The sequence below is a fragment of the Leptonychotes weddellii genome, chromosome 3 (assembly GCF_054177405.1).
Source record: "Leptonychotes weddellii isolate Sample4059 chromosome 3, ASM5417740v2, whole genome shotgun sequence".
NCBI classification, from domain to species: Eukaryota; Metazoa; Chordata; class Mammalia; order Carnivora; family Phocidae; genus Leptonychotes; species Leptonychotes weddellii.
The window spans coordinates 49,233,298-49,260,267 of NC_138371.1; the positions used below are offsets into that span (position 1 = coordinate 49,233,298).

Consider the following 26,970-nt stretch of genomic DNA (forward strand, 5'->3'; position numbering starts at 1 on the left):
ACGATATAAACCCAGATGCCCAAGACAGCCCTAGTATATACTTGTTATTGAGTTCCATCCAGTTTAACATATTTGTAAGATTTTATTTCATTTTTCATTTTTATATATTTTTAATTTTTAAATTATTTTTTGAAATAATTTTAGATTCACAGGAGGTTACAAAGTTAGTTCAGAAAGGACATGAGTACCCTTCACTTGGTTTCCTCCAATGGTTACAACATATACAATTAGAGTAGAATATCAAAATGAGGAATTTTATATTGGTACATTGTGCATATATATCATCTTATTACATGTTGAGATTACTGTGAACACCTCTGCAACCAACATAGAGAGTATTCTTTCAACACAAAGATCTCCCTTTGCTACCCCTTTATAGTCATATGTATCCTTCTCTTCTACACAGTCCCTAACTCCTGGCAACCAAGGATATGTTTTGCATTACTAGCTCATCATTCAAAAATTTTATAGAAATGGAAGCATACAGTTTTGAGTTCTTAAAATTGACTTTTTTTTTTCACTCAGCAGCAGAATGCCCTTGAGATCTATCTAAGTTGTGTGTATCAATAGTTCATTTCTTTTTTATTGCTAAGTAGCATTCAATGGTATAAATGTACCAGTTTAACCATTCACCCACTGAGGCACATTTTAGTTGTTTCCAGGTTTTGGCTATTACAAAGTTTTATTTGTACATTCATGTATGGACTTCTCTGTGGGCATAAGTTTTCAGTTCTCTGGGGTAAATACAACTGCTGAGTCTTATGGTAGTTCCATGTTTATTTTTATATAGAAGTGCCAATGTGTTTTCCAGAATGGCTGTTCCATTTACATTCCTACCAGCACTGTTGACAGATTCAGTTTCTCTGCATCCTCATCAGCATTTAGTATTGTCATTATTTTTTTTTATTTTAGCACTTCTTTCAGGTGTGTGCTACAATATTAATTATTAAAGTATAATGTCCTACTGTAGAATAATCATTTCACTTTGGTACAAAGCAAGGTGTGAAGTAAAGAGAATAGAAAGTGAAAGAAAAGATATAATAGTTTATGAGTAGATTTGCCAGCTGAACACTGCTAAAAGCTTTTCTTTATGAAATATATATGTAGTCAAACTGACAGAAGAATTACTGAAACAGGAAAAAGAAATGTGTGGTATTGAGTAATTTAAGTATAGAGCGGCGAGGCCTTAGTGTTGATAGGTCTTTAGGATGAATGCATCTCTGTCATCATTAACGTTCTGTAATTGTGAAGTCAAGGCTATAGGAATCATTTATTATTATTTTTTTAATATGAAGGTGCTTCACTTATCAGTAGTACAGCCATAAATATATTTTATTGGTTCCTGGAGTCCCTAGGGAGACCCATCAAGATTGATAGAAATATTTGGGACATGTTGTATTTGGATTTGAATTAAGTATTGGGATCCAGAGAGACCTTTGTCTGGTAGTAGTAAGTAAACAGAACCATTAAACTGTGTAATATCAGCTCAGTGGACACAGGTATATTTTTGAACCACCAAATAATAACTAACACTGATGTGGTGCTGTGTGAAACCAAGGGAAGAAGGGGCATGCTCTGACTTTGGGGACTTTATAATCTAATGGAACCCGGATGTTTGTTTTTTAAAATTTGCTTTTAAGGAATTACTCTGAAAAAATTGTAATGGCCCATCTTCTCAGAACATGAATTTTAAAGCTCTGATTTTACTCTCTTTGCTATTTACCTTTTGCAGTGACTTCATCTTAAAGAATTTTTTTAAAAAAGAAATATAGTCCTGTAGGAGATGCAAAAATGGATAAAACAGTTCCCACTCTCACCTAGTTTATAATCTACAGAATTTAAAACTTGCCCACTTACAATTGTACTATACAGTGAAATGTAACATCCAAATTAGAAAGGTAGAAATAAAGTGACAAAGGAGTCCAGACGAAGGAGGAATTGCTTTTGGCTGGGGTGAATAGAAGGATTTGATGCAGGAGGCAGCAATGGAATTGGGACTTGAAGCCCAACAGGTTTTGGATAGGCAGAAGTGAAAATGTAGAATATTCTAGTTAAAAAGAACAGCAAACACCAGAACAAATCTGTGATGTTACCCGCAAGAGACTGACCAAAATAATACCTATCTCCTATTCTCAAAAGTTTCCAAAATTTTCATTCTTTGCTTTCAGTATCCTAAGCCAATTCTCCTCAGCTTAGTGGTCAAAATATTATTTCTAAGCATTAGAGACTCTACCTGTACTCCACAGTCTATCTTATAGATAGACTCTGCCGTGTCAGGAAAACATATGCAGGATATTGCCACATATAGTTGCTCTTTTAGAAAATTGCTATTCAGGGGACCATTTAATCCTCCACTGAAGAGAAAATCCATAATCCTTTTTGTGCTCGGCATGGCAGTTGAGGTGGTGTAATGTCCGCAAAATATGCTGTACTTAAAACCAGTGATTTCAAAGCTACACTTAAAAAGACAGAGTGCATTTTTCAAGTATCATAGAATAGCCTTGGTTCCCTATTCTTTTGGAACCCAAAGAGAAAGTAGTGTCTTTTAGCATCTCTTTAAATAACCAGTTTTATGATGTTTGCCAGAGTGTCTTTCTTCTCAGATCCAATTCCAAAATACTTTCCTGACTTTAATGACTAACCAAGTGGGAGAGGAAAACTTAAACTAAACTGGCCTTGACCGAATCCTGAGGCAAGCCATTTTTCATGGATTGCTCATCTTAGAAGCTCCATATCTCATTGTCAACAAAGTCTGCTTACACTGTAAACTGGGCATTCCATTTTTTTCTAACAACTAGCTTTTTTAAAAAAAAACAAAACAGAACAAAACCAAAACATGTTATTACTGCTACTGTTAATTAATCTGTGTTTTATTTGGTGACTGCCCTGAGGATTCTTCAATTTGAGAATTTTTAAATATGAAATATCTGGTTTTTTCCAAGTAAGGACAAGAAATTGATTTTTTTTTTTTTTTTAGACTTTGAAAATAGATTGAAGTGCATATATATATGTATGCACCTCTGACAGTGTCTAGTTTTTCTTTGTGATTTTTTTGTGTGTAACCCAACTGCCATTTTCTTCAGATTTAAAGATGGCACCAAGGTGAAGGGAGGGCTTTATTATGCTCTAAAGCAGGTGACCGAGAATGAGGGTCTAAAGAACGGCGTAGAGAAGGCTTGAGAGGTAGGGACACAGTGTATTTTACTCCCAGGGGATAGAAAGGAGGGATTACCACCCACCTCATCTTTCTCCCAAATTAAGATGTGAGTCGAAGCTCATTTTATAAGACGGTTTTCTCTAGTTTGCAATGGAATGATGTGGCTCTTTAGCACAGCCAACATGGTTAAAAGATAGAAGTAGAGGTTATTTCCGCCCCCAAAGTTCAACTACTATTCGCACACAAATTAAGAGAGTAAGATGTGGTAAAAGTTGGACTGACAGGCCACGGGTAGGCACTTAATTTTGTTGCAAGTAATTATGAAAAAACTGGAAGTATCTGGATAACATTGAAACCTCGATCATTTTAACTTCAGATATTTCTGCTATGTGCAAATTAAAATTCCAAATAAATAAACAGATGCATTGTTATGCATGTGCAAAATCTACACTATCCCTCACTTAAAAAAAAAAGAGAGAGAGAGAGAGAATTCTTTTTTTTTTAAATAGATTTTTATTTATTTATTTGAGAGAGAGAGAATGAGAGAGAGCACATGAGATGGGGGAGGGTCAGAAGGAGAAGCAGACTCCCTGCCGAGCAGGGAGCCCGATGTGGGACTTGATCCAGGGACTCGAGGATCATGACCTGAGCCGAAGGCAGTCGCTTAACCAACTGAGCCACCCAGGTGCCCCGAGAGAGAGAATTCTTGAAACATGGAGGCTGACATAAATTTTGCCTGGGAGCCAGTTCACCTAAACTTTACCATTTCTGTCACCTTCTACTCTTTAGAAACACAGAGTCTCAGCAGCTTGTAAAGTCCAGCCTATTCTAGTCCTGAATCTCCACCATAATGTCACCCCCCACCCTCCAACCTCAGCCAGAATGCAAGCTATTTTCCACTGGATAAAAGTTAATTCATGCATCAAAAGGTAGAGATATTAATATGCCTACCCTAAATCTAACCCTAACCCTAGATTTGAGAAAGTGGCTTCCTGAACACATGATAAGAAAAGCTGAGAAGCAGCCTAGATAACCTGGAGAAGACCCCAAACATTTAAGAATTGGTAATATTTCTGAAAATGGGTGTGAAGGTAGATATTTTTTAAAAAGGTATTAATGTGTCATTCCTCTCACTGATTCATTCAGTAGGTAATGAAAGAAGGTACTGGATTATATGCGGGCAATACAAAGATGAACACAACATGCTTCTTGTACTCAGGGAGCATACATGAAGGTGGGCTATTTTTTCCACAACTTTGCCTTTTGGAACATTTCAAACCTACAAATCCTTTACCTAGATTTACTAATTGTTAACATTGCCCTATACTTGTTTTCTTTTTCTCACTATATCGTGAGAAATATATATATATATATATACTTTTCTTTTTGGGGTAGGGAGAGCACTATTTAAAAGTAAGTTTCAGGGGCGCCTGGGTGGCTCAGTCGTTAAGCGTCTGCCTTCGGCTCAGGTCATGATCCCAGGGCCCTGGGATCAAGCCCCACATCGGGCTCCCTACTCAGCAGGGAGTCTGCTTCTCCCTCTCCCTCTCCCCCTGCTTGTGTTCCCTCTCTTGCTGTGTCTCTCTCTGTCAAATAAATGAATAAAAATCTTTAAAAAATAAAAGTAAGTTTCAGATATCAAATGTTGGGCATTTAAACAAGTAAGCCCAGTAAGTTTGGAGGGACTTCAGCAGAAACCCATATAAAATATAGTTACAGGGAAAAAAGAGGAAATCAGGAAATTCTTCATAAGATTATTTTCCAGGTATATAAGGGGTGGATAGGAAAAGCATACATATACTAAGGTCCCAGGGCCAACACAGTGTGGAGCATTAGGATAGATGTAAATAGTTTTTAATGGCTGGACCATGGGCTAGGAAGAAGGGGTTCGGGAAAGTGTCATGGGAAAGATAGGATGGACAGGTAGGCAATGATCAGATCAAGGAGGGCCAGATATGCCATAGAAAGCAGGTTTCTCTTTACCTTATGGTTGATGAATAATCACTGACAAGTGTTAGGCAGGGAGAGGCCTGATTTGTGCACTATTACCAGAACTTTATAGAGAAAATGTCTAAAGTTAGAAAAACTACTGTAAGGGAGGGCTTTTAAGAGCCTTAATAACTCACCCATGAATAGATGTCCTATTTTCCATCCCCAGAAGAATGGATATGTGGAAATGTGCTTCGTAAACATGGTTGTACATCAGAATCAGGTGAGGAAATTTTAAGAAACAGAGATTTCCAGTTTGTTTTTGTTTTGTTTTGTTTTTTAACTCCAAATCTATTGAGTCAGAATCCTCTGAAGTGGGACCTGGGAATCTGTATTTTAAAAATCTCCCCCATGTGGTGCTGGTACAAACAGTTCACTGCCTGGAGTTTGGGATCACTGACCTGTAGAGAGAAGACAGGGAGAATCAGTAGCAGGGGTCTTTGCAAAGGGCTGGTCAGTGCCCAGGACAACTGTACCAAATGCTAGGGGAATATGGTTTTGCATAAGCCTTCATTGTTCAAGTCACCATGTCATTTATCTCTTTGTGTCCTTGGAAAGTATCACAAAGTCAGGTACAAGGTAAGGGCTCCACAAATATCTGACAAATGAATGAGCTTTGCTTAGCCCTAATGGTAGCAAAGGAGATGGCTGGCACTATGGTTGTGTATCTTTGGCCAAAATATTCTAAAAATATCAATTTATTAAAATAAATGATATAGGTAGCCTGAAGCCCAGATATTTAATCGGACTTTTCAGCAATTCTTTTTTTTTTTAATCAAAACTCAGCCATTTAAAAAAAAAAGACTCAGCCATTTTGATAAAATATCTGCTTTCATAAAAATAACAGAATATAGGAGATGACATCAGTCGCCTTGTGAATATTGCCACACTGAGATTTTATGGGCTAAACTAAAAATGTATTCCCTGGTACTCCTTCTGAATCAATTATCACCACTGTGTGATTGTAACAGATAATCTAAGTGATGACAGGTAGAGATAATAATGAGAGTTAATTCAGACATACATTAAGTAATGGAGATAGGAAAAATCATTTAAAAACTAAACTTGACAGTCATCCCATGATGTTTATTTCAAATGTTTTGAAATAAGTGTTATGAAACATGTTATCTTACTTGGCAAAAGCAGAGATAGTATCACTGCATAATCATTAGCTGACATTTCATTACAGATGTCAAAACCAAAATTCTTGTTAGATGTTAAAAAAAAATTTTAAGTCTTTCATTTCTAACTCTCAACTACTTGAAAAGTCTTATTTAGGCATTGTGAATATGGGGAGGTGTGAATGGGCAGTCCAAAAGTGGATGTTGGGAACAGACCTGATCTTCAGGAATTAATACTTCAATCTGTTCAAAATCCACATCCCAGAGTAACATGCATTTTAAAGTAGCTAAATAATGATATTGATCACGTACAGTTCTTTTGTTAACTCTCAATTCAAGAACAGAAGTGATTTTAAGATTTTAATTTGGTGCACATATTCATTAAGTAATTTTGTTTTGGAGAAGCCATGAAAAATGTGAACTAAATTTCTAAATGTGTTTATTTGTGTAAGTAGGAGAATCAAGCATGGCCGGAATCAGGAACACAGTAATGCTGTTAAAGCTGTCTCTCCATCTTTTGGACAAGCTGTCTATACATAGCTGGTAGGATGGCCAATCAGTTACATCAGTCTCATGTCCTACCAACTTAGTAACTCAGGTGAAAAGCCTTTCTAGAAAGCTCCAGCAGAAATTCTGGAGGAGTTGGATATTCTAGGCTTGGATCATCTTCCATCCCTGATCAATCACATTTTGATCCTTGAGCCAACCAACCAATCCACAGCTGGGATAGATAACTCTTATGGGCTAGCCTTATGTCATTGCCTTCCCTTTTTAATGGCTGAGGAGAAGGGTTGGCCCTTGCCAAAGTCACATGTCATGGATTTTTCACAAGAAAGAAGGGTTCTATTGAAGGGAAGAAAAGGTCTATTCTATTGGTGAAAAAGAAAGAATCAAAAAGCCCACTATAGTGGCTTAACTTTCGCATTAGTGTTTGTGTGTCTAGGAAAGGAAGAAGTACAGTATTCAATGGCAAAAACAGATTTTGCTCTATCAAGTGAGAAAAAAAAATGTATTTCTTCAATAGTATAAACAATGGTTCTATTTCTGTATTATAATAAGGTCTTAAATATTTTTTTTAAAGATTTTTTTAATTTATTTATTTGAGACAGAGAGAATGAGAGACAGAGAGCATGAGAGGGAGGAGGGTCAGAGGGAGAAGCAGACTCCCTGCCGAGCAGGGAGCCTGATGCGGGACTCGATCCAGGGACTCCAGGATCATGACCTGAGCCGAAGGCAGTCGCTTAACCAACTGAGCCACCCAGGCACCCAGGTCTTAAATATGATAAGACTCTCACCAACCCCAAATTTAATATTAAATCCTTGTGTGAAATGTAGTAGAAAATAAAGTTAAACATTTCACATACAAAGTGTCTAGATTTCTTGTACCTTGGAAGTGGTAGAGACTCAATAAATGTTGAGCAAATTAATGAATTATTGTACTGCAGAACCATAGAATTCAGTGGGACCATAGAAATCATCTAGTTAATCTCTTAGATGGATATGGACTTCCCCTACAATATCCTCAGAGTGGTTATTGAACCATTATTTGAACACTTGCATATGAAAATCCCCACCATTTTCCTCTCAAGGGAGTTTGTTGCCCTGTACTAACATCTTATAAAGTGATTAGAAGCCGATAACATTGAACAAAGAAGTATTCACATTGTTTGTTTACTTTCTTTTCTCTCTCCTCCCACCCCCATGCATGTAAGATGCCAGTAACAAATTACTATTGAATGATGTCTCAAGTACTATTACCTGCCAATGAAACTCAAATGAACAAGCTGGCCTTTGTTCAGGGAAATTTGGGGAGAATTCTGGCCAAGGAATTGATGGAGGGGAGACAGAGAAGGAGGTCATGGGGCATTCTTTCAGGCACAAGCCCCTCAAGGGCGTGTTGGAGCTACGGTTATGGTGGTACCGGGTAGTTGACACCTATGCCAAAGCTACGCCTGCCTCGTGGCTGAGAGAGGTGTGTCTTCACCGGGATTACAGAGGAGAGGGACATGAGGTGCTGCCTCATGTGAAAGGTAGGAAGACACAAAGTACCTCAGAGAGGTAGTTTATATTAAGAAACACACACAGTATTGAAGTAGGTGTAGGGATGTAAGCACACATCCCATACCTCTTGCATTATGATTTGTTACCTCTGGTAACAAAGGTTGTTAGAATACAATGTGTTGTTCATTGCAATATGACTTTGTTGTTATCTTTCCATAGATAAATCACGTATGAATCTCTAAATACATCCCACTTTTGGATTAACTTGCTTTTGTTCTATTCCTGGCTTGAATAGAATACCCTAAAATCTTCTCTGAATTTTGGTAAGTTTGGTAATTTCAAAACTCTCAAGAAACCAAAGGAAATTTTGTGGCTCTTAAGACTAAATTTTATGCTCTTCTTTGCTTCAGAGGTATTTTAGATTACCTGATAGGACAAGGTATGGTGTCAAGAAAACTTCAGAAAATCAACATTCAGATTTCATCTGTAAAATAGAAATTTCAGTTGGCATCTTCATCCTGCCTCTGAGATGGTATAACTAATAACAGAAATGCTTGGCTGTAAAATTAGAATTAGACTGACAGTAAACTCAAATGGTTATTGATTCAAAGACTTATATTTAAACACAGTTCACCTATCAGGAAATGGCTATTATTCTTAAAAATTGGTCATTAGTATGAATGATGAGTTTTGAAACCAGTTTGTTAGGACAATTATTAGCATTAGTAGAAATGGCAGAACATGACTATAAACATTGATTTAGAATACATTTGATATCAGAATTGGCAATGTGGTTGCAGTAAAGACAGAACACGTTTGCTTTCACATATGTTTACTTTGTTTTAGTGAGGGATGCCCCAGAGATGCATAAAAAGGGGTTTGTTGATGTCTTCCTAGTCACCAATACAGTTCTCTGCTCAAAGGAACTACAAATTCCAGAATACAACATTTTATTCTTACTTAAACATGGATTTCAGAAACTAATGGAGTTAATTTGATAAGGTAGTTGGATTTACTATGAAACCCAAAATGCTAAGACTTGAACTTCATGTAACATAGGCTTTTGTCAAGTTTCCTACATTTCTACATTCATTTTAAGTAGTGAATGTTTGTATTATCCATCTCATGCGTGATACGAGCATGTGTGATACAATGAATTGTTTGCATACATAAAAGTATTCCACCATAAGGAAATAGTATAAAATTTAAGGACAAAATGAGTGATTGAAAATTTTTCTGAAGAAACAATTCTTTATAAAATATATTCTAACATATATGTGTCTTTGAGGTGCATTACTATTATTTAAACTCAGATGAAAATATTTTATGTTTTGAACTTTTATCAATCCTGAAATTATTATTCCAGGCTATAGTGATTGACATGTCATGTAGCCACTTCAAATCAGATTGTTTCCTATTTGGGATATGGGGTCATTTTTTTTTATTACTACTAGGACCTCAGTATGTTGTTTATCTAGTAGTTTTAAATACATAAAAACAATCCCAATAAGAAGGTACACATAAACATAATTAAAGTAATAGCTAACATTTATTGAATGCTTACTGTATACCAGGGACTGTGCTAAGAGTTTCCATGGATTATTTCCTTTAATCTTCACAAAACCTTATAAGGTAGCTATCACTATTATTCCCATTTTGTAAGGCTGAGACTTGAGAAAAAGTAACTTGTAAAATGTGCAGAGCTAAGTGTAGTCAGAATGTGGGCCCCAGATTCTGTGTCTGAATCACTGTTATACTGTATATCATACATCACAAAGGAAACATTATTACTGTTTTGTAATTTAGCCATTTGAGGCAAATTCATCTCCACCACTGGCAAAACACCTCCATGTACATGTTGGTGTTAAAATATCTACATAGAGGAAAGACTAGACATAACCTCAAAATCTTTTTCACAAGCAAAATTTGTTTCTTCTTTGTGAGAAGAAAAATTTTAAATTTCATCAAGAAATGTTAACATACACAGACAAAAATATCAGGGTAATTCAATCCAGAAGCAAGCACTGAGCAAGAAAGATTTTTATACCATTTTCCAGATTGGCTTACTGCATAAATCAAATTATCTGAGTAATTGCTCAACTGTTCACTTACATTTCTTGGCAACCCATACTTCATAGCTATTGTGATTCCACAAGAAACATATCAAGTACTCTGTGTGTTTGTGAGATGTATCATTTTGATGTGTTTGTGATGCTTCCTGGGGGCTTCACCTCATCCATTGAACTGTCCTTCCTGGTCTCAATCTTCTTGCATCGAGCTCTGGCATGACTGGCATCTTCCTGGCTCTGTTAATTCTCCTGTTTCTGCCTCTGTTTCCCGAGGCTTCTCCATTTACAGGTGTTTTGCAATCCAACATATCTCTTCTTACTTTATACCTCCTTCTCCAACCTTTTCTGTTCAACCCTGTGATTTTTGTCAGCCAAAGTGGCTCCCCTTTTCTTACCTTCCACAAGAAGTGCAACCACGAGGCTGGAAATGTGGAAGTGATTTCTTATCACTGGAAGTGTATTGATTACACAGTTCTTCAGCATAGAACATCTCTGGTCCTCCTTGCTCTCTTTGCTGCTGTACATTGGCACAGTTAGGCACCCCCCAGTCCCTACTCATCTCCTGCTTCCTCTATCGCACTGTCAAACTGTGCTTCCCAGATCGCTGGTTGTTTAGAGACATAGTGTCAGAGATCCATGAATGCCTAAAATAATTTCAAAAAAATTTTAAAAGATTTTATTTATTTGAGAGAGAGAAAAAGAGAGAGTGAATGAGAGAGCACAAGCAGGGGTAGTGGGAGAGGGAGAGGGAGAAGCAGACTTCCCGCTGAGCTGGGAGCCCGATGAGGGACTCCATCTCAGAAGCCTGGGGTCATGACCTGAGCCAAAGGCAGACACTTAACTGACTGAGCCACCCAGGTACCCCTGGTTTCAAATTTTTGATAATTATTTTAAAATATTTAATATAAGCTGCCAAATTTCAAAGCTTATACTTGTGTTTGTGTTTTTTATTTCATTGGTTCCAACGGAGGGGCAGGTTGACTTTTCTGGTATTTTCTCAAATTGAGAGTCTACAGACTTGTTCTCTGAGTTCCCGAATTCTCGAGATTGAGAAACACTGCTCTACTGTGCTGTAATGGGCCTGGATAAATGAGTAACCACTCAGGCCTAGCTATTCATTCCTCATACATCGATTGTGTTTGTAATCCCTGTGAACCTCGCACTCTGCTACACACTGGGAATGTAAAAAGTTCCTGTCTTTAAGGGTTAGTGGGGAAGTCTGATACATAAAAAGACAATTTTAATATATTGTGATAATGCTAGTCAGTTGGTACGAACTTTCAGGAGAACAACTTAGCTGTTGGCATCAAGAGCCTTGAAAATGTGGGTTAATACTTGACCTAATCATTCTACTCTTCAGAATTTGTTCTATGGAGAGAACTACAAAGATTTATATGAAAGGATCAGGAAGTCAACTGAAATGAGAATTGTTGGAATTAGCTCAGCCCAGTATTACTTATAATAGTTAAAAATGGAGCCCAGAATTAATATTTATAAGAGGGGAATACTTTCATAAATTATGGCCTTATTGCTGGGGTATTAAACAGCCACTACAAATAACATTTCTACAGAATATTGAAAAAGAAAGGATTCATAATATAATGTGAAGCTGAAAAACAGCACAGCTGCAGTACCAGAGGTCAGCAAACTTTCTGGTAAGGGGTCAAATAGTAAATATTTTAACTTTGTGGGTCATATTACTATGTGAGTTGCAACTATTCAAACTCTGCTATGGTAGTGTGAAAGCAGCCAAGGACAATCCATAAACAAATGGGTTTTGTTCCAATAAACATGGTTGAATCCCAATAAAAATTTATGGAAACTGAAATTTGAGTTTTGTATAATTTCCATGTATCATGAAATAGTATTTTTTGAAATTTTGTTTTGAAACTACTTAAAGTAAATGTAAAATGTAAACGTAAAACAATGTAGAAACGATTCTTAGCTTGTAGACCATACAAAAACAGATTACAGCCTGGATTTGGATGGGGGGCCAGTTTGCTGCTCCCTGATCTATACCATATGATTCTAATTATGTATGTGTGTGTGTGTGTGTGTAAAGCCATATGAGTATTAATGGTGGTTATCTCTGGAGTGTGAGATCATGACATCAAAACATAAGGAATTTATGGGGTTTTTTTATTTTTTCTATTTTCCCCATTTTTAATATGAAATTACATTATTTTCATAATCGGAAAAATAAATAATTTGGTATAATAATTGTTATACTAGTAGAAAGCACTTTTATTTATTTGTTTATTCATTTATTTATTTACTTTAGAGAGAAAGAGAGCACAAGTGGGGAGAAAGGAAGAGGGGAATAGAGAGGGACAAGCAGACTCTGGGCTGAGCGAAAGCTTGATCTCATGACCCTGAGATCATGACCTGAGCCAATACTAAGAATTAGATGCTTAACTGACTGAGCCACAAAGGCACCCCAGTGGAAATCCCCTTAAAGGGGCAAATATAGGGCACTAGGTGGTTCAGTTGGTTGAGGAGCAACTCTTAATTTTGGCTGGGGTCATGATCTCAGGGTCATGGGATCAAGCCCCACATCGGGCTCCATGCTCAGTGTGGAGTCTGTTTATCCCTCTCCCTCTGCTCCTCCCCCTACTCACTCTCTCTTTCAAATAAATAGGTAAAATCTTTAAAAATAAATAAATAAATAAAGGGGCAAATACCCCAGACCCACGGAGGTTGGGGGTGAGGGAAGGCTTGCTGAAAGAGTCAACCCCTGAGCAGTTGCATTAAAGGATGATGAAGAATTACTCAGGCATAGATGAATCACAGAAGTGGGCAGGGAAAGTGAAGGCAGGAAGGGAGAGCATTCTAGTGTGAAACATGAAGATTAGAACATGGGAGAATCAGGGAACCACAGAAAGTTCGGAGAGCTGGAAAGCAGTGTGAGAGAATGAACAGAAATAAGATTAAATAGAGAATCAAGCACTGAAGGTCTTAAACGCTATGCTTAAACTTGAAATTTTATCTTAAAATCAATTGGAAGCCACTGAAAACTTCATGAGTTGCTGAGTGACATGATCATATTTCTGATATAGAAAGATCTGTGTGGCCTCAGGACAGAGAATGGATTGGCTAAGAGCAAACCTGGAGACAGAAGGACAAGTTGAGAGGCTATTGTAGAAATTCAGGTGAGAAGTGATGAGAGACTAAACAGAGGTGAGGGGTAGAAGTAGAAGGAGGAGAAGGTTTGATATGTAAGAGGTTGACTCAATAGTTATTTGGAACTGATCACATCTTGGAACTGAAGGACATGTGGGGGAGAGAATAAATAACAGATGTCTTCATTTTTTTTGCTCCTGAAAGCCAGGTGAGTAGGAGATTTGGTGGATAAGATGACATGATCAGTTTTAGATTTTCTTTTTTTTAAAGTGCTCCTGGCTGACACAATGTAGACAAGATTGATTCATTATTCATTTTTTTTCAATTGAGATATAGTTGACATATAATAGTATATTAGTTTTAGGTGTACAACATAGTGATTTGCCAATTATATACATTATGAAATGCTCACCATGAGAAGTGTAGTTACCATGTGTCACTACACAAAATTATTGTACTTTGCATCCTTGTGGCTTATACATTTTATAACTGGAAGTTTGTACCTCTTAATTCCTGTCACCTCTTTTGCCCATCCCCCACCCTCCTCCTCTCTGACAACCACTAGTTTGTTCTCTGTATTTATGAGTCTATTTCTCTTTTGTTTGCTCCTTTTTAAAAAGATTTTTTATTTATTTTTATTTACTTATTTGAGAGAGAGAGCAGAGATAGTGACAGAGATAGCAAGAGAGAGCACAGGTGGGGAAGAGAGGGAGAAGCAAGCTCCCCGCTGAGCAGGGTGCCCAACGTGGGGCTCGATCCCAGGACCCTGAGATCATGACCTGAGCCAAAGGCAGATGCTTAACAGACTGAGCCACCCAGACGCCCCCATTTGTTTTGTATTTTAGATTCTACATCTAAGGAAATCATATGGTACTTGTCTTTCTCTTACTTATTTCACTTAGCATAATAACCTCTAAGTCCATCCATGTTGTTGTGAATGGCAGAATATCATTCTTTTTTATGGCTGAATAATATTCCATTATGTTTATATACCACATCTTTTTCTATTCATCTATTGGTGGACACTTAGGTTGCTTCCGTATCTTGACTATTGTAAATAATGCTGCAGTGAACATAGGAGTGCATATATCTTTTCAAATTTGTGTTTTCATTTTTCTCAGGTAAATACCCAGAAGTAGAATTACTAGATTATACAGTATTTCTGTTTTTAGTTTCTTGAGGAACCTACATACTGTTTTCCATAGTGGCTGCACCAATTTACATTCCCACCAGCAGTGCGTGAGAGTTCCTTTCCTCTGCATCTTCACCAACACATTATTTCTTGTCTTCTTGATACTAGCTATTCTGACTGGTGTGAAGTGATACCTTATTGTGGTACTGATTTGCATTTCTCTGATGAATGATGTTGTTGAGCATCTTTTCATGTGTCTGTTGACCATCTGTATGTCTTCTTTGGAAAAATGTCTATTCAGATCCTCTGCCTATTTTTTAATTGGATTATTTGTATTTTTGGTGTTGAGTTGTATGAATTCTTTATATATTTTGGATATTAGCCCCTTATCAGATATATCATTTGTAAATATTCTCTCCCATTCAGTAGGTTGCCTTTTCATTCAGTTTTAGATGTTTTGAGTTTGAGGTAGTTGTTGGATATTTAGGTGAAGATTTTCAGTAGAGTTTAAAAATCAGGAGAAATAAATTATATAAACAGTGGTTGTTGTTATAAGAACTTATGCATTCACTTGCAAAGAGGTATTGAACAATGATTCTTTTTCTCTTCTACCTTCCACCCATGGATTATATGGAGACACAATCTAATCAATACTTATGACTCATTGTGATAGTCCATCCAAACTTTGGGATCACTTGCCTTCTGTCCACAAGACCACATTTAAGTTCTGGAAGAAGTTAAATATAGTTTGAAAAGTCACACAAATATTTTGTTATAATATCCCCAGCTCAGGCCTGATACCTACTTGCTGAGTGGTGAGAAGAAAAGAGTAAAGACCACGGTCTCCTGAAACACCTAGACATTTAAAATTAGGAAGGGAAAGTGGACTTGTAAGAGAGAAACAAAGCACAGAAGGAAATCTGAGTGCAGTAGTAGCCAATGGAAGAAAAAAATTTTAAGGAGCAGGTAACAGTATTAATCACAAAAAAGTAAATGAGGATTGTTGGCATTGACAAATGTGAAGTCCCCATGGAACTATACAAGAATATTTCAGTAAGTTGGCAGGGATGGAAGCCCCTCAGAGGTGAGTTGAGAAGTGGGTGGGTATTTAGAAAAAGCTAGAGTATCAAAGAAAAGAAAACAATACAATCATAACTGGATGTCCCCTCCCCAGTCTTTCATATCTGCTACCACAGTTTGTATGACTTGATTAAGAGATGCTTGGAAAATTCTTGCTGAATGGGTGAGAGCATGGATGTGTGAATACATTCTTGAATAACTTCAGGTTCCATTAGGTATTATCTTCTCTGAACCATAAGAGTCATTGAGAGTATTATTGTATCGTTGTTGAACAAGTGACAGTTTGGTTTTAGCTTTAATGGAGAATAAAGAGCACTCTTTCCATTCAAGTGAACTACTTTCTACAGTGCCCTGTTGACTGAGGATGTTATAAGTACCTTAGGGATAATATGTAAATCTTTAAACTATAAAGCACTATATAAACATTATTTATATTGCAATATTACTACTGCATTGATGAATAAGACAGGCCAAAATGAGTTTTCTCCCCTTTTAGGTGTGTTTTCAGATACTAATTTATCTTTTTACCTCACGGTTTTTGATAGTATTCAATATGGAAGAGCTATTTCTATCTTTAGACAAGAAGTCCATCTATAGCCAGTAGCAACCGAGAGAGGAAGTTAGAGAGATGGGTTGAAGGTAGGAGCAGCATTGGCTGACTTCAGGTGTCAGAATTATATCCTCAGGGTTGCCTGGGTTTCACTTGCATAGTAAATAAACCCCATGACATTTTTATAGGAACTCTTCAGGTCTAAATAAGAAGTGAGATGGAGAAGACCTGCAGTGTATTGTCAGGGGTTTTCCCACTGTTGGAAATGCTGAGGGGGTGGCATTTTAGGGAATAAGGGGACAAATTAATTTTGGTCCAGTCTAAGAACACTTAGAGAGAGAGCAAGAACGCGAAAGAGAAACCACGAACGGGCAGAGGGAAAGGAAGAAGCAGATTCCCCAATGAGCAGGAAGCCCAACGTGGGGCTGGATCCCAGGACCCTGAGATGATGACCTGAGCTGAAGGCAGATGCCTAACCAACTGAGCCAACCAGGCGCCCCAACTAGAAGGAATAAGGTGAAATGATTTTCAAGAGAAAGTGAAAGAGGTGCGCCTGGGTGGCTCAGTTGTTAAGCATCTGCCTTCGGCTCAGGTCATGATCCCAGGGTCCTGGGATTGAGCCCCGCATCGGGCTCCCTGCTCTGCGGGAAGCCTGCTTCTCCCTCTCCCACTCCCCCTGCTTTTATGTTCCTTTCTCACTGTGTCTCTCTGTCAAATAAATAAATAAAATCTTAAAAAAAAAAGAGAGAAAGTGAAAGAAACCTCTTAGATCTCTCCCACATATTCTGCTGCAAACATTTATTGGGCCCCCACTATGTGCAGGGCATTCAGTGTTTCTTAGTAGGGTTTCTATTTGGTGGCAAAATACTTCATCAAACCACTCCCCACCACACAAACACATTGTGACAACTAAAAATGCTTCAACATGTTTCCAGACACTCCTTTGGGGCATTCTAGTTGAGAACCAATGATAGATGGTGGAGTTTTAAATATGAATGAGACCATACATAGGTCTCTTGTGTCTCCTTTACAGACTTGAAATCATTATGATTAGCATGCACAGTTCATTAGTCCTCTTCATCAGCCCATTACTTGGATTTATGTTTCAGGCTACCTAACTGATGCACTGCTTTTCTTGAGAAGAGAGACGAAAGAGGTGGTCTCCATAGGGGGGTTACATTAAAAATAAACAGTATTTCCTGAGTGCTGACAGCATCTGAGATAGCACCAGATTCGGAAGGGAAGGCTGGCTAATAGGGTGTTATGTACATGGGCAACCATGGAAAGTTGGAAAACACTAAAAGAATCACATGACCTTCCTAAGATCTTTAGGGCTGAAGAAAACAGAGACCTAAGTTTTAAACATCAAACACCTGGATGGTGGATTTTTGGCTTTGGATTCAGATCATGATCCATTTCAGGAATCTATCAGAAATATACTTCAACTAATCATTATCTTGAGATCTTGAATTGGCTGAGAAATATCCCTGTTCCATAAATCCTGCCTATTTCACTGTCGGGATCCCTCTCCTCCAGTATTTTGGATGGTGTTTGAAAGGCCCTGGGGAGGATTGAGCTGTACCTGGCCTCTGATCCCAGCACCCCAAGAGTGCTCTAAATTCCAAGAGAATTTGGAGCAGATAGTTTTCTGCCAGTCCTCAAAGCAGACTGTCTACGGGCTTTTTTGGAGAAAATCCCAAGTGCAACTTGTACCAAATTAAACCCAGAGGGTTCTGCAAGGATGTTCTGGCCTTTGGATTGCAGTGAATAGAACATTTTTGTGGTTCACACTGGAGGTCATGGGAGAGTCCAAAGGAAATATTGGAAGCCAGAATTATAGTCCTTCAAACTGTCCCCAAAACCTCTGCATCACTGATTTATGAAGTATCGCTTCAGTGGGAAAAGAACAGTATTAAGAGATACTATTGTATATGTAATTAACAAGGCTAAAAAAACACCTCTAAAGACAACCCTATTAGATACAGAGATAGCCAACTTTCAGATTTATCTTATCACCTTTCTATCAAACCTGAGAAATATCACTAAAAGGTTGTGTTCACTTGTTTGGTCTAGAATGAATTCATTGCCCATTTCTTATTCTTCCCTGAATCTCTGCCTTGGAATGATCAAGTTTTCCTACTTTCAGTTCTTAATACAGTCTGTCGTCCAGCGAGGTATCTTGAATTTAAAATTCCTAATATAATCTATTTCTTCTCCTTACATACTCTTGAGCTAATACCCATTATAAGTAGAAATTAAGGCCAAGTTATTCCCTTTTAATGACAAAAAAATATAAAATGAAAATCATGCACAATACAAAACTAACCAGCCCTCAAGATAATCTAAAACTTGTCACATAAGAAGAAAATGCCCAGATACTGTGCTTTCTGATAGCTAGATAAGAATGTATGCACATTTCATCTAATTCTTCTGGAAATTTAGACAAGCATTTGTCTGGTTTAGCCTAAACACCAAGGAGATCAGAACATACATCGCAGTGCATGTCTCTGAAGAGGTCGTTGGCATGTTCAACCCAGTCTGCCCGAGACTTTGGGTTAACGATGACATTGTGAGGCTCTGGCCTAGACTTTTTCTTTTCTTGCATTATGAATTCTATTTTCCTTCTTTATTAAGCATGAGAGAAACTTGGATGTATAATACAAGATTTTACCTTTGTGAATGTATCTGGCAGCGCTAGGGTACAAACAGCCTCCCAGCAGCAGTGGCTCAGAGTAACAGATTTTATTTCTTACTCATATTACATCTTGCCTTCATGGTAATTACAGTTCAGTTTTGCATGTCTTCTTTATTTTAAGATCCAGGGTGAAGGAGCATTCCCTTCTATGAAAAGAGAAATGGTGGAGTCACTCATTGGTTCTATTTTTTTTTTTATGTTATGTTAATCACCATACATCACATCATTAGTTTTTGATGTAGTGTTCCATGATTCATTGTTTGTGTATAACACCCAGTGCTCCATGCAGAACATGCCCTCTTTAATACCCATCACCAGGATAACCCATCCCCCTACCCCCCTCCCTTCCAGAACCCCCAGTTTGTTTCTCAGAGTCCATAGTCTCTCATGGTTCATCTCCCCCTCTGATTCCCCCCCTTCATTTTTCACTCGTTGGTTCTTAAAAGTTCTGCTCAGGAGTGGCACCAAAACTCCTGTTCACATTTCATTAGTTTAATCAAATCACATGAACAAGTCTGATGTTAGGAGGCATGAGAATATAATCCTCTTACAGGGAGAAATAGCAAGTAACTGGGAACAAGAATACAATTAAAGTGTATAATGTGTCTTGGGGTATAATTTGAAAGTGTAAGGAAGAGAAGAACTCCTCTAGAATTCTAGCTGGAGATAACTCAGGTCCCCTGTTTCCAGTAAAACAATGGCATAGCTTTTTTTGTTTGCTTTTTTCAGAATAGTTCTATTTTATATAGTTGCAAAAATAACATCACATTTTCCCCAATAATAAAAATAACATTCTCATAAAAAATTAAAAACATACAAGATGGCATAAATAAGAAAGTAAAATTCAGTAGAAAACATCTAAGTAAACACCTAGCAAAATGAAAAAATATATTCATACATATACATATATATGTACTTATACATAAACATTCATAATAGGTCTGTACATTGTAGCTTAAAATTGGAAATATCCAAATGTCAACAGGTAACTAAATAAATTATGGTATATTCATTCAGTGGAATACTACTCCATAAAGAAAAGAATACATGCAAGAGCATGAATGAATCTCAAAAACTTTACGCTGATTGAAAGAAGCCAGATGAGAGAGATTACATGCTGTGTGATATCATTTATGTGAAACTCCAGAAAAGGAAAATCTAATCTAAGGTGGCAGAAAGTATATCAGTGGCACCCTGGGGCGTGAAGTGGGCAGGGTTGATTGGGAAGGGCTATAAGCAAACTTTCTGGGGTAATAGAATTATTATGGTGATGGTTACTTAAATGTATGCATTTGCCAAAATTCTTTGAGAAGTATGAGATGATACATTTTATTACATGCAAACTATAAAATTAAAGTTAATTTTTGAATTATTGACAAATATCAGAGATTCTTAGTTATCTTGTAACCAGCCTATTTATTGAACTTTAGAATTAGTTATATAATTATTTAGTTGATTTTCTTGGGTGTGCCAGATAAACAATCATATTGCACATTTTTAACTTAATCACATGGACTGACAATTCCAAAGCAATATTTAATAAGCAGGAATGGATTCTTGACAGTACTCTTGACTGATTAAAATTTTTACCAGTGAGGAAGACACTTGATCTTGAAATCAAATAACTATTCTTTTTTTTTTTTTTAAAGATTTTATTTATTTTTTGGAGAGTGAGCGAGAGAGAGAAACAGCATCAGAGGGGAGAGGGTCAGAGGGAGGAGCAGGCTCCCCGCTGAGCCGGGAGCCCGATGCAGGACTCGATCCCAGGACCCTGGGATCATGATCTGAGCCGAAGGCAGATGCTTAACCATCTGAGCCACCCAGGCATCCCCAAATAACTATTCTTTTTAATTAAGGAACAATATATTCTTTTTCTTCTCCCAAGTTGAATTTTGATTAGAAATGAATGCTGTATTTTTCCCAAGACTTTTTCAGTGCGAGTTTTCTTATTTTTATTAAAGTATTATATTACTAATTTAATTTACAAATATTGAGCCAACCTTGCTCTTTTGGACTAAACCCTACTTGGTCATGGTGTATTCTTTTTTTTTAAGTCCGTTTTATTGAGGTATAATTTATGTACAGTAAAATTCACTCTTTTTTAAGTACATAGCTTGTTGAGTTTTTTTTATTATTATGTTATGTCAGTCACCATACAGTACATCATTAGTTTTTGATGTAGTGTTCCATGATTCATTGTTTGCTGTTGAGTTTTAACAAATGCATACAATTGTGTGTTTATTATACTTTAATATACTGTGGGATTTAATCTGCTTATATTTTATTTAGAATAATATAATCATAAGTAAAATTGATCTATAATTTTTGGTACTGTCTTGTTAAGTTTTGACATCAGAATCATACTAGCATTTTTAAATGAATGAGAATGTTTCTTTTTTATGTCCAAAGAATATTAAGCAGCGTAGAATGTCTGTCTCTGTTTCTTGGAGGTAGCTGGGATTTGCCTTAAAATAAAGCAAGACCAAAAAAAAAGAAAAAGCACAAAAACTCTCTGGGATTTGTACCTGTTGGGGACATACTTTCTTGAGAAATTATTCAATATATTCCTTGGTGATGGTAGTAATGATAGTGATGATGAGGGCAATAGTGGTAAGATTTTCTTAGGATAATTTTCTTAACATATTTTTTTTTTTTTTTAAAGATTTTATTTATTTATTAGAGAGAGTGAGAGAGAGAGAGAGCACAAGAGGGGGGAGCGGGAGAGGGAGAAGCAGGCTCCCCGCTGAGCAGGGAGCCCGATGTGGGACTCGATCCCGGGACTCCAGGATCATGACCTGAGCTGAAGGCAGTCGCTTAACCAACTGAGCCACCCAGGAGCCCTCTTAACATATTTTTTAAGGAAACTTTCCATTTTATCCCAGTTTGACATTTATTAACAAAAACATTTCTTTTATACCTAAAAAGAAATCCAAAACTTACTATATGCATTTATATCCCTTAATCTTAATATTATATAATTTTATTATTTATATGTCATCTTGTTCCTTTTTAAATCTGTTAGTTTTTAAAATTTTTTCTTATTGAGGTGAAGTTCATAGAATATAAAATTAATCATTTTAAAGTGTACAATTCAGTGCCATTTAGTACATTCAGAATGCTGTGCAATCACCACCTCTATCTAGTTCTGAAATATTTCCGTCACACTAAAATGAAATCCCATACCCATTAAGCAGTGACTTCTTATTCTCCCCTCCCAAGCCTCTCCACCATCTATCTGCCAACATGTTTTCTAGCAACTGCACTATTTTACATTCCCACCAGGAATGTATGAGGGTTCCAATTTCTCCACACATTTGCTGACACTTACCATTTTCTGTTTGTGAAAAACATTTGTGGTCATCCTAGTGGGTGTGAAATGTCATCTCATTGTGGTTTTGGTTTGCATTTTCATAATGATTAATGATGTTGAGGTATTTTTCATTTTAGAGAAATGATTTTCATATATTTTCTTCCATTCTGTAAGTTTTCTTTCCACTTCTTTGATAATGTCCTTGATACTCAAAAGTTCTTAATTTTGAAGCAGTCCAATTTCTCTATTTTTTGTTGTTGCTTATGCTTCCAGGGTCATATCTAAGAAAGCATTGCTAAATTCAAGATGATGAAGATTTACCCCTGTTTTCTTCTCATAACTTTATAGTTTTAGCTCTTACATTTAAATCATTGATCCATTTTGAGTTAATTTTTTATATGGTGTAAGTTAAGGGTCCAATTTCATTCTTATAATTATGGATATCCATAATATCCAGTAGTTTCAGTACTATTTGTTAAAGAAACTGTTTTTACCTGATTGAATTGGCACCATTCTTGAAAATCAATTGGCCATAGATGTATGGGTGTATTCCTAAACTCTCAATCCTAGTCCATTGATCTATCTATATGTACATCCTTATGACAGTACAACACTGTTTTGTTTACTGTCGCTTTGTTGTAAATTTTGAAGTCTGAAAGTGTGAGTCCTTCAACTTTGTTCTCCTATTTCAAGATTGTTTTGGCTATAAGGATCCCCTTACAATTTCATATGAATTTGAGGATTAGCTTTTTGATTTCTGCAAAAAAAAAAAAAAGACTATTAGATTTTTGATAGTGATACATTGAATCTATAGTTAGCTTTGAGTAGTATTGCCATTTTAATAACATTAAATCTTCTAATCCATGAACATGGGATGTCTTTTCATTTATTTAGGCCTTCTTTAATTTTTTTTAGTGATGATTTTGTTTTTGTTTTCTGTGTACAAGTCTTTCACCTCCTTGGTTAAACTTATTCCTAGATATTTTATTCTTTTGGATGATATTATAATGGAATTGTTTTCTTAATTTCCTTTTTAGATTGTTTATTTTTGGTGTATAAAAGAAACACAACTTACTTCCGTGTATTAATTTTGTGTACTGCAGCCCTGCTGAATTTATTAGCTCTATAACTTCTTTACATTTTAGTAGAATTCACCAGTGAAACCATTGGGCCTAGGGCCTTCTTGTTTAAAAAGTTACAAATAATCGATTCAATTTATTTATTTATCTGTTTCTCCTTGTGTAAGTTTTGGTAGATTATGTCTTTCAAGGAATTTGTCTATTTCATCTAAGTTATCAAAGTTGTAATATTCCTTTGTTATCCTTTTAATGTTTATAGGATCAGTAATTATGACCCCTCTTTCATTTCTGATGTTAGTAATTGGTTTCTTCTCTCTTTTTTCTTGTTTAGCATGGCTAGAAGTTTAACAATTTTATTGATTTTAGAACCAGCTTTTGATTTCATTGATTTTCTCTATTGCTTTCATTGATTTTTGTTCTAATTTTTATTACTTCTTTTTTCCTGCTTATTTTATATTTAATTTACTCCTTTTTTCTCAAGTTTTCTAGGACAGAAGCTCAGACTATTGATTTTAGATCTTTCTTCTTTTCATATATATGTATTCAATGCTATAAATTTTGTTCTCAGCACTGCTTTTGCTGCACCCCACAAATTTTGAGAAGTTGTATTTTATTTTTATATAATTAGAAATATTTTTAAATTTTTCTTGAGACTTTTTATTTGGCTCAGGGATTATTTAGAAGTGTGTTGTTTAACATACTCATGTTCTAGAATTTTCCAACTTTCTGTTACTGATTTCTACCTCAATTCCATTAGGTATGAAAGCATACTTTGGCTTCTATTCTTTTAAATTTGTCCAGTTGCTATAAACCTTTGACTACTTTCCAGAGTTCCAATAATGTTGATTAAGACAGTTTTTGCTTGCTTTTTCAATGTTTTCGTAGAGGGATAAAACATTTGAGCCATCTGCTCTGCTATTTTTATGTACATCTGTCAGATATTTTTATATTTCATTTGACTTTCCAATGAACCAACTTCTTTTTAATTAATTCTTATATTTTTCTCTAATTTATTAATTTATAATTTTATACTTAATTAATATCTCTTAATTCTTATTTTATTTTATTCTTTTTCCATAATTTACACTTGAATGTTTAATTAAGTTTTTTTCTTTAAAAACAAAGTTGTTCAATGCTATGAATTTTATATGAGCCTAAAGTTAGCTAGATATCTTAAGTTATTAAACATAATAGCCTCATTATTTATTTTTCTCAAAACAGACTGTAATTGTAGTTTTTATTCTCCATTTAATCTAAGAATTATTCTTTAAAGTGTTATCTTAAAATTTCTAAGAGATTTGTTTTATTACCTGGACTTCTTGTTATTTCTACCTATTGCATTGTGACTAGATATATCTACTTTAAATATTTTGATGCCATGTAAGTATAAAGATTCACGAGTACCTTATATCTACTGTAGATTGAACCATTTATCAAAATAAAATGCCGTTTTAAATCCCAATGTTTTTTTGTTTACATTTCTATTTTGTCTGCCATTAATGTCATTAGTCCTTCTTTTCTTTTGTTTGTCTTTGCCTGGTATAGCGCATCTTTTTATTTTCTAAAGTTATGTCTTTAGGGATGTCTCTAGCAAACATAAATTAGTTGACTTTTTTTAAAGCTTAACCTGGTAATATTTGTCTTTTAATTGAGAAAGCTAATGCATCCACTTTTTTGGTGTTAACTGGTATTTAATCATATTCCTGTCATTATGTTTTATTTTTTTTTTGTATCCTGATAAATATGCTCTTTATGTCTTTTGTTTTCTTTTGCATTATCCCATTTTAGTCCCCTTTTCTGCTGATATTTTAGAATTTACTCATATTATTTTTAGTCTATTATATTTGTAAAGCCTTTCCCATTTTTTGGTGCCAACTTTAAGAATGAAACAGAATCTGTGAGCTCCTCCTCCTATCCCTAAATGAAACAATTATGTAAACACATGGTCCCCTTTATCTTCCATATTTTGTTCAAAAAATCTGTATTACCAGTTATAGATATTCTAATTTTTATATTTTGAATATTCTCTTTTAAGAACTTGTTTGTGGCATTTATATTAAGCTTCACAAGCATATTAACAATAATAATTATTTAGAATAAAGTGAGTTTTACTAGGTTCATTTCTCATAATTTTTTTTTCTTTATCACTCTCTTCCAGATGTGTTCCAATTAATTTTCCTTTTTTTTGAAATGTGAGGTCAACATAAAATTCTGGACCTCTGGGAATGTAAATGTGTACCTTTGATAAATCCCTACAGTGTTTGAACAGTGTTTAAAAGTGAATGCCTTTAGCCCGGCCATGCTTTCTAGCTTATCGCAATTTCCATTGCTCCCTTCTGTCTACTTGATCTATCTGCCTACATTGTAGTTTTTGTTTATAAATTCTTTCTAAACCTTCTTAGACCACATGCAATTTAAAATGTCCAAATGTTTAAAATATGATTCCAGGTTCTTACATTGAATGACACTCTTTTCTTTCCTGCACTTAGGCTTTGGAAGATCAGGTATGGGAACTCTTGCAGGAAGCAGACAAGACAGCTGAAGAGAACAAGGATCAGAGTCAGGTCTATGATGCCATGGCCAACACCTTGGGTGAAGCATGGGCAGCCCTTGTCTCCATGCTTGAAGGAAGAAGGGAGCTCCTCAGGTTGAGCTCTGAATTTTTTGAAAATGCGTTGGAGGTTTGTGTTTAAAAAAACTACTTTCACATCAGAGCAAATAGATAGCACTCCTGAAGATGTTTTATTTCTACAAATAGACATTACAATCAGTTTTTAAAATGGCAGAATGACCAAGTTATATACAATACATTTAATTTTTGATTGCCAAAACATAAAATTGTTAATATTTTAAATGTAACTCTTCAAAAAAAATCCTAAGGGGGCACCTAGGTAGCTGAGTCGGTTAAGGGTCTGCCTTAGGCTCAGGTCTTGATCATGGGATCCTGGGATAGAATCCAGCATTGTCGGGCTCCCTGCTCAGTGGAGAGTCTTCTTCTCCCTCTGCCCCTCCCCACCGCTTGTGCTTTCTCTCGCTCCAATAAATAAATAAAATATTTTTAAAAACCCCTAAGTACAGCTAATTAAAATTAAGTAAAATATTAAGTAAAAATAGAAACTCTTATCCATAAGTCACTATGATTTATTACTTTCTTTAGAAAATGGTAATACAGTTACTAAATCAAACAATTATCCCTAATTTTACATTATTAGGAAATGTTGGTCTAAAGTGTTCTTGTTGACTTAAAGATGGAGGATAGAATTTCTTCTGCTATTTATGAAAAGGCAATTGAGGAATATTCCATAGAATAATTGACTTGTAAGCATAGCATTTTATAGAGTACTTTCCAAAGGCATATAGTTGGATTCATAGTTTGAACTCATTAAAAATTTAACGAAAGAAAAGCCCTGGACCTAAGAAGGTCATTTCCTCCTGTGACTTTTCTTGAATTCTGAGATGTTTTCACAGTTCCCAATTTCAAAATGTGAGATTCAAAGAACATTATTAAAAGAGGTGTTGTATTTGGTGTAAGACAGTTACTGGAAATTTCACTTTTGACTTCTCTGTCAAGTGGCAGTACATTCATCTGATGGGAGAGCACTGCTTCATTATGATAAAGCACTAGCTTTGAAAAATATGACATTTCCAAACTCAAAATTTAGGTCTT

The 26,970-nt window shown here is 35.9% G+C and overlaps 1 protein-coding gene and 1 long non-coding RNA gene across 13 annotated transcripts in view; one reads left to right on the forward strand and one right to left on the reverse strand.

Moving 5' to 3' along the window:
- CCDC141 (coiled-coil domain containing 141) overlaps positions 1–26,970 on the forward strand; it is a 205,280-nt gene that overhangs the window by 33,911 nt on the left and 144,399 nt on the right. For all 5 annotated transcript variants that reach the window (XM_081814059.1, XM_081814054.1, XM_081814055.1 and 2 more), the window contains exon 5: positions 25,793–25,984. In XM_081814059.1, the coding sequence (XP_081670185.1) occupies positions 25,793–25,984 (192 nt within the window). The remainder of the gene's footprint in view (positions 1–25,792; positions 25,985–26,970) is intronic.
- LOC145720512 (uncharacterized) overlaps positions 18,972–26,970 on the reverse strand; it is a 106,748-nt gene continuing 98,749 nt past the window's right edge. For 6 of the 8 annotated variants that reach the window (XR_014143505.1, XR_014143506.1, XR_014143500.1 and 3 more), the window contains 2 exons: positions 25,760–25,841; positions 18,972–19,060 (listed from right to left, as the gene is read on the reverse strand). This is a non-coding gene — a long non-coding RNA (uncharacterized LOC145720512). The remainder of the gene's footprint in view (positions 19,061–25,759; positions 25,842–26,970) is intronic. The other 2 variants (XR_014143498.1, XR_014143504.1) reach the window with 2 other exon arrangements.